General features: G+C 44.4%; 1 protein-coding gene across 9 annotated transcripts in view; it reads left to right on the top strand.

Annotated features, from left to right (window-relative positions):
* The window catches only part of NRF1 (nuclear respiratory factor 1), a 118808-nt gene that overhangs the window by 100731 nt on the left and 3939 nt on the right, over nucleotides 1-14138 (top strand). The window contains exons 11-12 of one of the 9 annotated variants that reach the window (XM_025045828.1): nucleotides 836-937; nucleotides 14037-14138. The exons of 7 other annotated variants lie outside the window; for them this stretch is intronic. In XM_025045828.1, the coding sequence (XP_024901596.1) occupies nucleotides 836-891 (56 nt within the window). In that variant the 3' untranslated portion in view covers nucleotides 892-937; nucleotides 14037-14138. Of the gene's footprint in view, nucleotides 1-835; nucleotides 938-1516; nucleotides 4305-14036 lie in introns of those variants that run through there. One more of the 9 variants, XM_025045827.1, reaches the window with a different exon arrangement.

Genomic DNA, 14138 nt, shown 5'->3' with positions numbered 1-14138 from the left:
TGGTCCCATAAGCCTCCATTTGGAGGGAGCAGGTAGGGAGTCTCATGCTGAGAAGCCCCATTTCAGAAAGCTATTACTTATGGAAGCATATTGTCCCTCAGGCATGCTGGCCAGGCAAAACTGAGGTTCAGTTTTCTGAATTACTAGGCCTTTCCTGCCCCTCATCAGACATAGCCCCCAACATCAGGAGGGGTTTCCAGTTGTCAGTGTTCTTCAGTGCCTTTGTTTATGTCCTGCAAAGATGCCGACCTGTGGATACCTTCAGAAGGAACAGGATTGCCTCTTGAAAGTGTCTTTGTGGGTTCAGATTATCTTTTTCTTTGCTCAGTCTGCAAGTCCAGAGGGGTGTGCCACCTCCCGATACCATTATAAACTGTTATGGCCACAGGCATTCATGATTTGTACACCAGGAATTGCTAATCTAGGCTCTGCTACTTGAAGACTTAAACACTGTTGAAAAAAAAGAGCTTTTTACGAAGAAATGTCAGGTCTTTGTAAATACACTGGTCTTTACTCTTAGGACTCATCTGAGCCGTGGCCGTATCCCTCAGATGTAGCTTTTAGATGCTTACCATGTTAAAAGCTGAACGCCTCCAGAGTTGGTTCCTCGAGGCCCCAGAGGGAATTAGCACATGTTGTCAAGCCACAGTGGTCTACATTCATCTGCTCCTTGGTCTGACTGTGTCAGGTATTCTCAGCTTGGGGAAATGATGAGCCAGGGACATTCTGGGCAGAGATTCCCAAGAAGGTGCCTGCCATCTGGCAGATGGACACCATTCCCAGTGTCCTCAAGGCCAAGTTACATGTTTCGTTATCTCATTCTCCTTCCCTTTAGGTCCCCAGATCTTTCTGAGTCTTTGTATTCGAAAGACAGATTCTGATCTTAGATGATTCCAGCTCCTTGTAACCAAGACAGAATCTTGGTGCCACGTTGCAGGTAATATTCTGTAAAGGGATTTTTTTTTTTTTAAGTGTACCAAAACCAGAGCCATAATTGGACAAGTTTAAATGACTCCAATTAAATGGATGAAAAAGTGGGTGTTTTCTTTTTAACTTAACATGTAAAAAGGGGATTACTCACTGTTCGCATAAGACCCAGAATTTTATGACAGGAAAAATTCTTCAGAATGAAGTTTTAAGGTTCTTGGGTAAAGGGGACTTTCCTCTTTTTATTTATTCTTCCATTAGGATTTTGAAGGAATGTCAGTGCACTGTTATTAACTCTCATAGCTTGCACATCACAGCCAGTATGGTGTGGGGCCCTCTGGCTCTCAGGTTACCTGTGTAAATATAGGGATTCACTTCCCAGATCTGCCATTTGCTTAATAAAGAGCAAATGTGCAGAGCCCAGCAGCAGCAGCCTGGCAGAGCAGTAATCTGAACAGGATAGACATGCTTCCCTTTGTGTGATGCTCTCTCTCCGTCCTCCTGCCAAGAGCAGGGTATCAAATGAAGGGGAGGTTGTGGTTGGAGTCAGTAAAGTGAATGTCTAAGTGGCACCTGCTTCATTCAACAGATCTGCTTTCCCGGGGCCTCCCACTGCACATCTGCTCCTGACAAAGCCTCTTTTCTCCTCCTGTTGGTGAGACTGAGAGCAAAGGCCCAGCAAGGAGACATATTGGTTTGGCTTTGTCAGCACAACTGACTGTGACATTATAATTACACCAAATCTTCATTATTAGAAAGGCCCCAATTTAGAGACTTTCAGAGCCTAAATGGAGTTTTCGAAGTGAAATCTATAAAAACATCTTTTCTGTTGTAAACCTAGCAATTGGATCTGAGAATCATTGAAGGTGTCTATATATGGAAACCGAGACACTGCTCTGAGCGAGACTACAAAGACTCTGCTATCAGATTGGCCCATAAAGAGGCATCCAGCAACTCTTCTGACTTTGTCCAGCCCAGCCTCTCCTTACTGCTTGTAGCAATATAATGTACAGCTATACAGTATTGTTCTCAAATGCTGATAAAGTTGCTCACCTAGGGGGTGGGGGGTGTTAAAAGAAGTTTTCGGGGTGGGGCAGCAAAGGTAAAACAAACAAACAAACAAAAACCTGCAATATAAATAAGGGAAATGCCGGAAAAATATATTTTAGGTGAATGCAGAGCATCTGATTTCAAATTGAATTTCCATCTAAACGAAGCCACCTTTTATCACGTGTGCAACTGAAGCACATTTATGGTGTGGAGTTGGCTCGCCGGAAGCTCTGGAAGGGTTCTAGAGCTGCAGTCTTGCTATTTAAACTTAAAATCGAATAAAATTAAAGATTCAGTTCCTCGGTCACACCAGCCACATTTCAGGCGCTCTGTAGCCATCGTATTGGCCAGCACACAAATAGTCCATCTTCACAGCGAGTTTTAATAGGAGCATGGTCTCAGAGACTGGTCTGAACCTCTGGAAATGTCTTGACTGCTTAAGTAAGCCTTGGAGTTTCTATTTCAGCCTTGTTGGAAGGGGAAAGGAAATTTGCTTGAATGTTTTTGGAAAAAGTCCTTCCGGCATGTTACTTAAACTGCAATCTTTGCCTTTTATCTTAAAAACTTTTTTCCTCCAAAAACCTCATATCCTTTCCCTCCCCCCATCCCAACCCACCCCACTGACAAAATAAAATAATGAATTGTGACCATGAGAAAGGACTTTAATTTTAGGAACGTCCCCCGCTCCCTGCCGTCCCTTTCTTAAGCCTTCACGGTCCTGCGCTTTGACTGGAGAGCACTTTTCTCCTTAAAAGTGCTTCTGACTGACAAGAGGGCACGTGAACACTCAGGGGCCAAGAGTGTGTATATGAAGTGTTCATTTTGTGCACCACGTGGGGTGTAGATGGCACTCCTGGGGCTGGAACTAAGCTGGTGGCACACCTTCCATTCTCAGTGACTCTGGGGACCAAAGAGCAAGACCTGGAATCTTGCTTCCTCCATTTGTCTGCTTCTCATAGCTGCTGCACGGCGGCTTTGACTCCTGAGAGAGAACCTATGTGAAATAACAACACTACCTCAAATTTAGATAGTGTCTTTTTTTCTCAAGAATTTAAGTCGTGTAATAATATAATGTTACTTATCCTCATAGCAGCCCTGTGAGACAGAAGTGGCCTGTTGGTTTTATAAATATAAATAGAATCAACTCTTAGTTGCCACATACAGATTAATCTGTCATGCAGATTACTTGTGACACATTTTAAATCCTTGTACAGTTTCTCTAAGCAAGCCAGCATAAGCCTGGACCATCTCCTCCACCCCCACTGAGCTGCTGAGTACTTAAGGAATACAAATTAGTTTTCATATTAGCTTAAAGAAGACATAATTAGGAAAGTAAGTCTGCTATTAAAAAGCACATCATAAATTCCAGTTTAGAGGGGCAATATCGAGGAAATGAACTACCCTCCCTTCGGCTCACCTAAAAGCTGACTGTAAGGTCTGCTTTTATAAACATGCATGCCGTTAGCACTCAGTGTGCTGACACGTTCACCGAAGGGTTTGTAAAACTCTCCCTGGGTGAATGTTAGGGACAGCGTCGTACGCCCAGCAGCAGTGTGTGCACAGGAGGCATTCTTCCTTCGGCTGCGCCTCCGCAGCACATTCTGCTGGCCTATCTTGCCCGGTGCTTTTTCAAAGTTCTGTGTTGTTGTTGGGCCTCTGTATGGCAGACCATGCCCATTGCAAATGGATGCTGACTGAGAGTGCTGCAGGGGCCCACCTTCGGAGAAAGAAGGAAGCAGCTGCTGGGTAGAGTGACCGCGAGGCCGCCCTTCCAGGTGGATTCCTGTGATGGTGGAATCCTGTGTTCTGTAGTCTCCATCGCCCTGGCACCTGCTGGTTCTAGCAACCGTTGATGGTTCTGTACAGACCCCCTGTTTGACTAAGAATTACAGTGGTGATCTCTCTCTCCTTTTTTAAACTAAAGTTATTTTATAAAAAACTTGTCGCTGTTAACAATGTGCTTACGGTAAATACGGCCCAGATAGGAAAGACAGGATAAATACTTGATCAAAATGAAGTTTTTTGAGGTGGATTTCTTTCTGTGTTACAGTCAAACCCTCCAACTGTCTATTACCACTTTCCAATCAGCTGTCTTCAGGTGTCTCACCGCCTAAAGCAAATTTAATTCTGCCCTTTATGTGCTCTTAGAAAGTTTTACTGTTTGTTTTCTAAATGGTACTCTATAGATTGTGCTAAGTGACGGGTTGAAAAACCAGGGGGCAGCGGGTGTTCCTTATACTAGTCTCCTTTTGTGCCTATTTGAAATTTTCTGCAATAAAAATTTTGAAAATAATAACAAAAATAAATCTCTGCTTCTAATTGGGTCATTCCCGATTGGGCCTCATATTCATTTCTACACCTTTTGTAAACTCAGACGGCTTGGTGACTCTCCTGAGACGGCCATCATTTTTGGCTCCACTTCTTGTTTTAAACTGTCAACACCCTACATATCGCCCACACCCTGTCCACTGGTACATGGACTTTGGAGACCTTGAATGTTGTTCCCACCCCTTTTCCCAGTGATTTTTCTGGGAATGCATTGGGCACCTCCGGCCTTTCTCTTACACAAGCTTTTGTTGAACATATTTGTCTCCTGCCATTTAAAGCCCTCGTGGTCAGCTCAGCAGGCCTTGGAGCCAGCTGGTTCAGCCCACCTTGGGGGCTCAGTCTGCAGGATGATAAGCCACGGTAGTTCTGAACACTAAAGTACAAAACCCCAATTTTATTAATTTTCCTGGGCAATCCAGTAATTTCCAGAGAGAATCGTGAAATTATATCTCCAAAATATGTTTTGAAATACATTTACTAATAAAATACTAGTAAAGTAAATTTACTAGTGAAGTAATGAATTCATTTTTTAGCATTTGGCTTATGGGATGGGGGCAAGAGGAGTTCCCTGGTGAAATCAAGCAAAGACACGGTGACACAGTCCTACCCAGACAGAGCCACTGCTATGAAAGTTATTACAGAAAATTATTTTTCCGAGTGAGGCTTGAGATTGTCTAGCAGATGCGAAGAAAACCTTGGATGCTGAAAAGTGCCTGTCACATCAGGGCACCTGTGAGGCTGCTATTGGCTTCATGAGAATATTCAGTACTTGCCAGATGTAATACATATTTTAATCCATAAATCCTTTAAATGCACTCAAAAGCCATGGACTTAGAAAACACGGAAAAGGAAGATTAAATGTCCCGGAAGCAGCTAATATAACAGAAACAGAACCACTAGGAGAGAAACGCTTTTTCTGTTTCCCCCTTGTCTTACTATTGCGAGGGCTACCTGGATTTCCTTTTCATTTGATAGTGACATTCTTTTCACGACCTTCCTTTTGTTGCCCTGCACGTCTGTCCTCTTTCTGTCTGGTCCTTATTCGTTATTCTCGGCCATCTTATCTGCTGCATGCCTCCTCGACCTGCTTCTTTACCTGATTTCCTTTCACGCCCTCCCATCTCTATACCCGTACATACCATGCCTGTTTTTTCATCTAATAGTGGTTTTCCTTAGACACCAGTCACTGATGAAAATTTTTTTCCAGGCCTGCAATTGACAGGTTTTTTTAAAGGACTTCCTTCTTGTCTGTTACCCCTGGAAATACCTATTGATACCCCTGATGGCTCTTTAAAAACTGCAGAAGTTACTTAAGTAATTAACAATACATGGTTTCATTTCTTATTTATTCCTGTCTTTTCCAAGCACAGTCTTCTGGTTTCCCATTTAAGCCAGCGTTTTCTTGACACATACAGTTAGCTTTCATGTCCATAAACTATAGAAGGCATTACATTGTAAATTTTTCCTTTGAGTTTTAGGAATTATGTCTCTTCCAGCAACTTTTGTGTTTATTTGATAATTTATTTGTTTAACTCTTTATTTTTCCTCTCACAAACATCAGTATTTTTCTTCCAACTAAAGATATTTCCATGACCAACCTGGAAGGCCTTTGGGCTAAAAGATTCAGTTACAGCAAACAACAATTCCCAAAGGTTTCCCAGACTGTGAGGGCAAATGAAAGGCCCTTTCTTCCTCAGGCTTTCTGTTCTGCTCTATCTTGTCGTGGGATAGGGTGGAGGGAGGGCAGTCTGTGTTTCTGGGTGACCCTGACCAGGCCTGCAACTCTGTGATCTGCTAGGCCTGAGCCTGTTACTAATTTCTGAAGGGGTTTAGAAATGTATCAGAGTGATGACATCATATCATACTGTCCCTGATCGTATATTAGTATCCTTAAAATTGATTAGTGGTATAGTCAGGATTATTTGTCCACCGATGCACTGAATCGGCAGCTACTTTGTATGTCATTGTACAGTTCCAGGGCAATTCTGACCATCGCTGCATTTCTGAAAGGAAGCTGCCTGCCAGTCCATCTGCCCTGATTTCATGGCTTTTATCTCTAATCTTTACATCTTTGAAGGCCTTTGGCGAATGATGTGCTTCCTGGCAGGAGCAAATCGCTCCTGAAAGGAGATCTGTGCCGTCTCTGCTTTCCTTTCTGTTTCCTGAGAACCTCAGTCTCACATCTGTGACCCCGACCAGACTTTGTCAAACCTCTTATTCAAAGTCTGTTTTGAAAAGCAGCTGACATTTATTGGGTACCTACTGTGTGCCAGGCACAGTGCCAGACTCTGCTTAGGTCACCACATCTAGTTCTCAACAACCCTGTGAAACACGTAATTACTGTTTTACATATGAGGAAAGTGAGGCACGTAAGCCATTAAGTGGTACACCAGGATTCGGATTCACATGGAGGTCCTTCTGACTGGGAACCCTTTACTAGAAATAAAACAGCCTATTTTACCATCACATAGAACACACCTGAACTACCATACAGTATTTGGCTGTACTACCTTAACAATGATGTGGAGAAACCCTACTTCATTCAGGAACGGAGTAAGAGGCTTCAGGGTTCTTCATTCTGTGGAGGCCAAAGCCAATACGAACGTCATCAAGTTTCTGAAAATCATGAAGAACGTGATCAGTTGTCATATTCAATTATTAAGCATCGACTATGTTCAGTTTAGTAAGTATTCAAAGACATTGTCTTGCCAGCAGTCTCAGTAAACAGATTTATGCAGAGAGAAACAATAACTAATAGAAACAGGTTAGCATAGAGCTGATGCCAAACGAATGATGGAGGCAATGAGATCACAGGAAAGAGAGAGCCCAGTGGGCCGTTCTGTCTGGGGTAGACCCGAGAAAGACGTTGGGATTGTTAGATGTGAACACATTATTGGGATAATTGTAGGCCGAGGGATCTGAGCAAATACATGTGGTGGTTAGGGTACACTGAGGAGACAAATAAGGTTGTAATGAGGGGATAATGTAGTGTTTTTGGAAAAGGCTGGTGTAACCCTCAACTATTAGCTATTTGAACTTTATTTTTCCCTTAGTAGAGAGCCACCAAAAGTGTGTGTGTGTGTGTGCACTTGGGTGGGATGGGATGGTCATTGCCAAACAATATTTCAAGATACTTAGCTAGCTGTAATCTGTAGACTTATTCATCGAATCTCAGAATACTAAAATAAGTTAGTCTTGGGAAAAATAAATTCCATTGATACACGTGTGTGTGTGCATGCGTATGTTAGGAATAGAGTAGATCAGTTCAGGAACGATAAGTTCACAGAGTGCGCAGGGCTGTGACCCTGACCTTGAAAGTTACTCTCCTTGGTGCCCACGGTAAACCACAAAGCCTCCCCTGGTGCCCCGTCAGAGAGAGACCACTATAAAACCTCATGCCTCCCATTTTAAGAAAATAGGGCCAGCCCCCTTAATGTGGGTAAATGGTCTGCATTTTCAAAACATGTCCCCATATCCATCACCTTGTGTGGAAATTTTAGAGGATCCCTCTGGCCGCGGTGTGGGAAATAGACTGCAGTGAGCAGGGCTGGAGCAGGGCGATCGTACAAGGAGCTAAAGCATAATCCAAGCAATAGATAGTGGGAGTTTGTCTAGAGTGGCCGCAGTCGGAATGACTGAAGTGTGCGTTTGTATTTGAAGGGAGAGGACACAGGATTTGCTGATGTATTATTGCATGTGAAGTCAGAGATGACTTTTGACTTCAAAATTTTTGGCCCGAGCAACTGGGAGGATCTAGTAGCCACTTAGTAAGGTGGGAGAAGTGTGTTTGACCATTTGGGCTCAGGAATGATACCCACCTGCTAGGGAAATAGAATAGGGTCAGGGTTCCTTGTCTCTTATAGGGCAGCGTCCTGCGGCCGGCAGTTCCTCTAGGGATTTTAGTCTGACTTCTGTTTGACAAGGAAATCCTGGTGCTGGGACCTGAAGTTCCTGAGTCACCTTTGGCCTCTTCACCATTTTGGCCAGTTCTGTAAACCTTACCAAGAAGCGTGAGTGGAGAGGTAGCAGGGAGCGCAAAGAGGATAGTTCTCTCCCTTCTGGGTCCCTGCGGGCCGCAGCGGTCAGTGGGTATGAAAAGTCCATGTTCTGCCAGAGGAGCTTGCCTATCATTTGTGAAAGGGAAGATGAATACCTGCCCTGCCTACTTCTCCAGGGTCTTGGCAGAAATCAGTTGATATGCAGCGAGCGTAAGAGGGCTTTGAAAAGTACCCTACAGATGCCCAGTCTTATTCCTAGGATTGTACAGGGTCTCTCTGAAAAACAAAAAGAACTTCAAGCCCTTAAAGTAGAATGTGAAGGGCTTCCTCTTGCTTAATCAATAGAAATGACCCAGAATACAAGCTTAGATTAACATACGCCTTCTAGATTAGGGCTAATCAGGGGCAGGCTGAGCAGATGCGGGGACAATCCCAGCCTGATTACTGTACCTCAGCATTTAATCATCTCTCTTCCAAGGGCAGCCGACCGACTTAGTGCATGCTGGGTCTCCAAGCCAGCTTCCAGTCCCCTCCCCCTTCTCTCCATGGACACAAAGGCTGCTAGGTCAGAGACACTGAGACGATTTAATCTAATCCATGTCAAAATGGCTGCGTGTGTGTGAGAGAGAGAGAGAGAGAGGTTGATTCTAAAATCCTCACAATGAGATGGTAATGCATTTATTTAAGGTAGAGATACACCAAAACTGCCCGTAGAAAATAATGGAATTGGGATTTCAAGGCATTCGAGGTTATGACATGATCCCCGTATATGGAATTTCTCTCTGAAAAGCTTTTCAGATGTGTAGTTGCTGTTACCAGTTATTCACGCTCCAGACAGCTCTGTGTGTGAGTCATTTCATCACCCAGTTGTAGAGGCCAGATTTACTCCTTCCCTGATTGTGAAGTGAAGTACAGAAGATGAAATCTTTAAAAGCGGTTTTATTTGAGTGTCCTCAGCGTGGCATTGCCGCTTTCCGGACGGGGCGCTCCTGTTCTGAACCAGCCTGGTCACCCTTAGGCTCGCCCAGCTCAGTCACTCAGTCTGAGGACGGACACCTGTGGAAGCTCAGAAGGCAGATTTCATTCGAGAGTGTTGAAAACATTTCTTGAGCTCCTGATGACTAGGGACTCAAAGATGGAGACTCTGTGCCTCCCTTAAGGAATTTACAGTCTCCCTGGAGACAAGACTTACAAACAGCGATAATGACCGGTACCTCCGTGGAAGCCAGTGCAAAGTGCTGCGGGCGCTCGGGAGAAGAGGAGCCCAGACAGGAGGAATTGAGTGTTGAAGGCAAAATAAGAGCCCACTCAAGGAACAAGCCGAGGACACTCATTCCAGGCAGAAGTAATGGCCTATGCACGTTGTGGAGGTGTGTGTGTGTTGAGAACCTCAATCAGATAGTTCACCTGGTTGGAGTGTAAAGTGGGTGGGGATTCGTGGATCACCAGGCTGAACAACAGGCTGACTGAAGGGTTTAAATACCTGCAAAAGGATTTGGACTTTGTATCCCATGGGCCACTGGAAACCACTGAAGAGGGCAACAAGATCAGTTTGTGTTCACAAGATCATCTGGTTACAGCAGTGTCAGGCAGTATGAATTTTTGCATTTGAACCTTCCTCCATTTCATTCTAGGGCAAATCTTCATTGTTACTAAAAACTGTTTAAACAGTGTTGGACATGGATTCACATCATAGGAATCTCAAATCCTTCATAAACCAGGGTAAAAGAAACTTAACCCTGATGATTACGTTCCTCTCCACCGCGGCCATACCCAGGACGGTTGCTCAGACTTAGGAAGAATCTCCCTGCTCACAGGAGTCACTGCGTTTGTAAAGTGTGTAACTTGTTCCACAAGTTTGGAGCTTTGAGAACTGAATCGAGCCCAGAAGCAAGAGCAATAAAATGAGACTGATCTTTGCTTCTGGTTTTGGGTACTATTTGCCAGCGCGGGCTTTTTGGAGGATTACACTTGTATCCTGGCTTTGCTGCTGTACGTTTTGGGTTACTTCATTAACTTTGCCTATTTTAACCAGAAGAGAAGATGAAGGCGATCATCATGATACACTTGGGTGACTGAAGGGGATGTGTGGTCCTCACGGATACTCAAGCCCATGCCTGGGGTCTCAAGCCTGGAGAGCAGGGCCCAGCTGCACACTGGTTGAGGCCTGCAGTACACACCCTTGGCCTTTTGCCCTCGATGCCAACTTAATGGCGCACATTATACCTCTCATACTGTGGAGAGTAGAACACGAACCAGAGCCAGGCCTGGCCTTGGAGGAGCCCTCGGTCAAGTGGGAAGGCCTATCTCCCTGCATTAACTGGGCCAAGCTGGATTGTGCACCACTGTCCCATTGCTCGCTGAGAATCCAAGGGAGGCCACTCTCATTATTGACTGGGCTGAGACGGGACGGGCTTCCAAGAGGAGGGACAGCCGAACCAGGTTTTAACGGGAAAGTGGAGAGTGAGGGAATCTCAGGTAGTGAACGACTTGAGCAAAGGCCCAGAGAAAGGAGTGTGACCGGATGTTGGGGAACCGAGAGCAAGTGCCCCAGGAGCACAGGGTGCTTGTCAGGAGTGCGGGAAGCGAGACTGGAAAGGTGGGCCAGGGCAAATCACAAACGGTCTGGAATACCATGCCAAACACTGGGACCTTATTATAGGCTTCGGGAACTTTTTTAATATTACGGGATATGAAAAGCTTGCGATTAGGGACATGACATGTCCCTAATAAAAAATAGAAAGATAACTTGGGTGGTGGGAGGGGTGAACTGAAAGAACTGATTAGAGATGTATGAGAGCCATTTGCAAAGGTCTACCCGAAAGAAATTGAACCCCACAACCCTTAAAACCACAGCCTGGGCCCTTGGCTGCCTCCCTCCCAATCTCATGTACGAATGTGGGCGGGCCTCCTCGCCTCTTCAGACCCCAGCATCTCAAGTGCGAGGAATGGTGGGCTGTGCCTTCCACTCCTTTTAACACGCACCAGGGTGACCCCGGATTTCCAAACATGGCTGTCATCAAAACAAAGCATCGAGCCCCGTTTCGTGTTACATCATCAAATAACTTATTCCTAAACTATCAACACTTACCCCGAGAAAACATACAACTTAACATTGTAAAACGACATTTTATGTTGGATTTTTTTGCATTAGGAAATATTCTGATAAAACATCCCTTTTTAAAATAAATTTTTAGTTTCATCAAAGTGATCTTTGGTTCTAAATATCAAAAAGGACTAAATGGACTTTAAAAAAAAAAAAAAAGACTATACCCCAAGAGTACATGGTTTTTTTTTTTCTAGTATTTATCTTTACTGCTCTAAGTAATAGTCTCGTATCTTCATTTCTTGAATTGAGACATTATTACAATTTTTGATAACTCAGTTTTATGTGTATATTATTATAATCACATAAAAATTGTTCACTGCCAAGATGGGTGTACTATAATTATTATGGTTAATACTTGCGTTTTTTCTTCTGTGTTTTTGAGTAGCAATCACTGGTTCTGCCCAGTTCCGGAAGCCCTCTCTCGGTACTCCTTCCCGCATCATGCCGTCTCCCCACTCTTCCTCTCAGACCTTGTGCACAGCCATAGTGCGGGGCTCCTCGTCCTGCCCCAGAGCTCTCTACAGTGGGTCCTCTGTCTCCTAGATCCCATGGCCACTTCTTTCTTAGTTTTCTCTCATTTCTGTAGAGCGTATCCTTCAGGGCATCCTAAGAAGGTGTACACGAGTGACCAGTTTTTAGAGCCCTTGACAAGTCTAAAGATGTCTTTCTTCTGCCGCGGTCTTTATTGATATGGGTATCATTTTTTATGAGCTGGATAGAGAATTCTGGGCTGAAAGGCATTTTCTCTCAGACATTTGAAGATATTCTTCTTCATCATCTACCCTCCTGGCTCATTTTTGAGAAGTCTAACAATATTATGATTTCCAGATCTTTGTATATAACCTTTTTTTTTTTCTTTCTGCAATCTTTTAGAATCTTTGCTTTATTATCCCTTGTGTCCCAAAATTTTGAAAAGATATGTCTTATAATCTGGATCTTTTTTTCATGTGTTGTACGGAGCATCTAGTGGGCCTTTTTAGTGTGAGACTCATGTTTTTCAGTTGTCGAAATTTATTTACAATGTTTCTGATAATTTTCTGTCTTCTGTTTGTCTCTCTTCTCTCTGGAATTCTGTTTTCAGAGGTTGGAGCTGTTAGGTCTCATATTTTCTCTTCTATTTTCCATCTTTTCATATTTTCTACTTTCTGGAAGATTTCCTTGACTTTATCAAATTCTAATCTTCAGAATGTATTTTATCTATTTGATCTTTTATCTAGAAATTTTTTTCATATTTTTAAGTAAGAGCATCTCATTTTCATCATACAAATCTCGTTTCTCTCTGAAGATCAGAGTTTGGGGGCATTTGTTTTTGTTTTCTTCTCCCCACATTGTCTCTGCTCCTTCTGTGTGAGTGAGACACTGCGACCCCCATCGTCAGGGCGCGCAGGGCGGAGCTAGGCGACCTGTAGGCCTTGGGTAAGGATTAGGACAGCAAGCAGGCCAGAGTTTTCATTGTCCCTTCTCCCTCCCATCCTCTTAGCTCCCCACCTGCTAAATATAGCTATCACTTTTCTTGGGCCTCTCAGGTCATTTTCTCAATAATAGTAGATAAACTTCAGATGTCCTGTCAACAACAGTCTGGCGCTGGTGTTGGTGGGACCCACTGGCCCTCTCAGCTGGCTGTGGACTTCTGGCTAGTTCCTGGCCCTACCTCCTTCCCCTTCCTCCAGTGGCCAGGCCTCCGTCCTTGAGCCTCTGTGGGCACAGTTGCAGCTTCCACTTTGATAAGTCAGATTCACTTTACATTTGCTTTGTGTCGTCCAAAAATATGTTACTATCCCTCATTTATATACTTTTTCCCCTCTGCGTTGTAATTTTAGTTTTAGGAGGAAGAGGAGTTTGATATGTGCACTTATTCTGCCGTATTTAACTGGAAATCCCTTTTTTAAATATGTTAAATTATCAACTTTTCCCTTCTTAGGAAGGACTGTGTTTTTCTGAGATTACATGCTTCTTCCTTTCTTTGTGTTAAACCATCCTTTCTACTGTGAATAATAGTGAGGTAGTTGGGGTCTTTTTTTTTTTTTTTTATGCTGACTCCAAAATGTATTGAAAGGTTTTATGGGTCTGTGAAGTCTGAAAACAGAAAACTAACAACCCAGGCTTTTTTAAATAAGCTGACTCTGAGTGGAAGGACAGTGGCCAGAAGACAGGATAGGGTTGAGGAGGGGACGTTTTTATAAGCTAGGAGAAACTCGAACATAGGCAGAAAGAAGGTCGAAGAAGTCAGTGTAGCAGAATATTAAAATTCAGGGCGGCCTTTCCTGGAGGAGGAAGAAGGCAGTGGGAGGGACGGAGGGACGGGCTTGGGGGAGGGGGTGATTCACACCTGCTGGCTCTGCGTCCTAAAGGTGGAGGTGGCAGGGGCCTCCCTCCCTCCACAGGCTGGGGAGGCCCTGCTCCAGGGCACGTTTCCACAGTTTCTCCTAACTTTTCTTTCCTGAGACTCTATTTGAAAGAAATAAAATGGGACGAGAAAAGGGCTGTGTTTGCGCCTGGACAGTGGGTACGCGATTACCTGAGGCCGCAGTGATCCCCTGAAGAACTGGAGCCGGTTGCCCTGTCAGCCGGCACCAGGAAGGCCCGGCCCGACCCCACCGACAGTGTCCCCTTTGTCTCCCCAGGGCTGGTCCAGATCCCCGTGAGCATGTACCAGACGGTGGTGACCAGCCTCGCCCAGGGCAACGGGCCGGTGCAGGTGGCCATGGCCCCTGTGACCACCAGGA

Source organism: Pteropus alecto, unplaced genomic scaffold, assembly GCF_000325575.1.
Source record: "Pteropus alecto unplaced genomic scaffold, ASM32557v1 scaffold22, whole genome shotgun sequence".
Classification (NCBI taxonomy): domain Eukaryota; kingdom Metazoa; phylum Chordata; class Mammalia; order Chiroptera; family Pteropodidae; genus Pteropus; species Pteropus alecto.
Note: the sequence above shows the minus strand (reverse complement) of the source record. Positions and strands in the feature narration are given on the sequence as shown.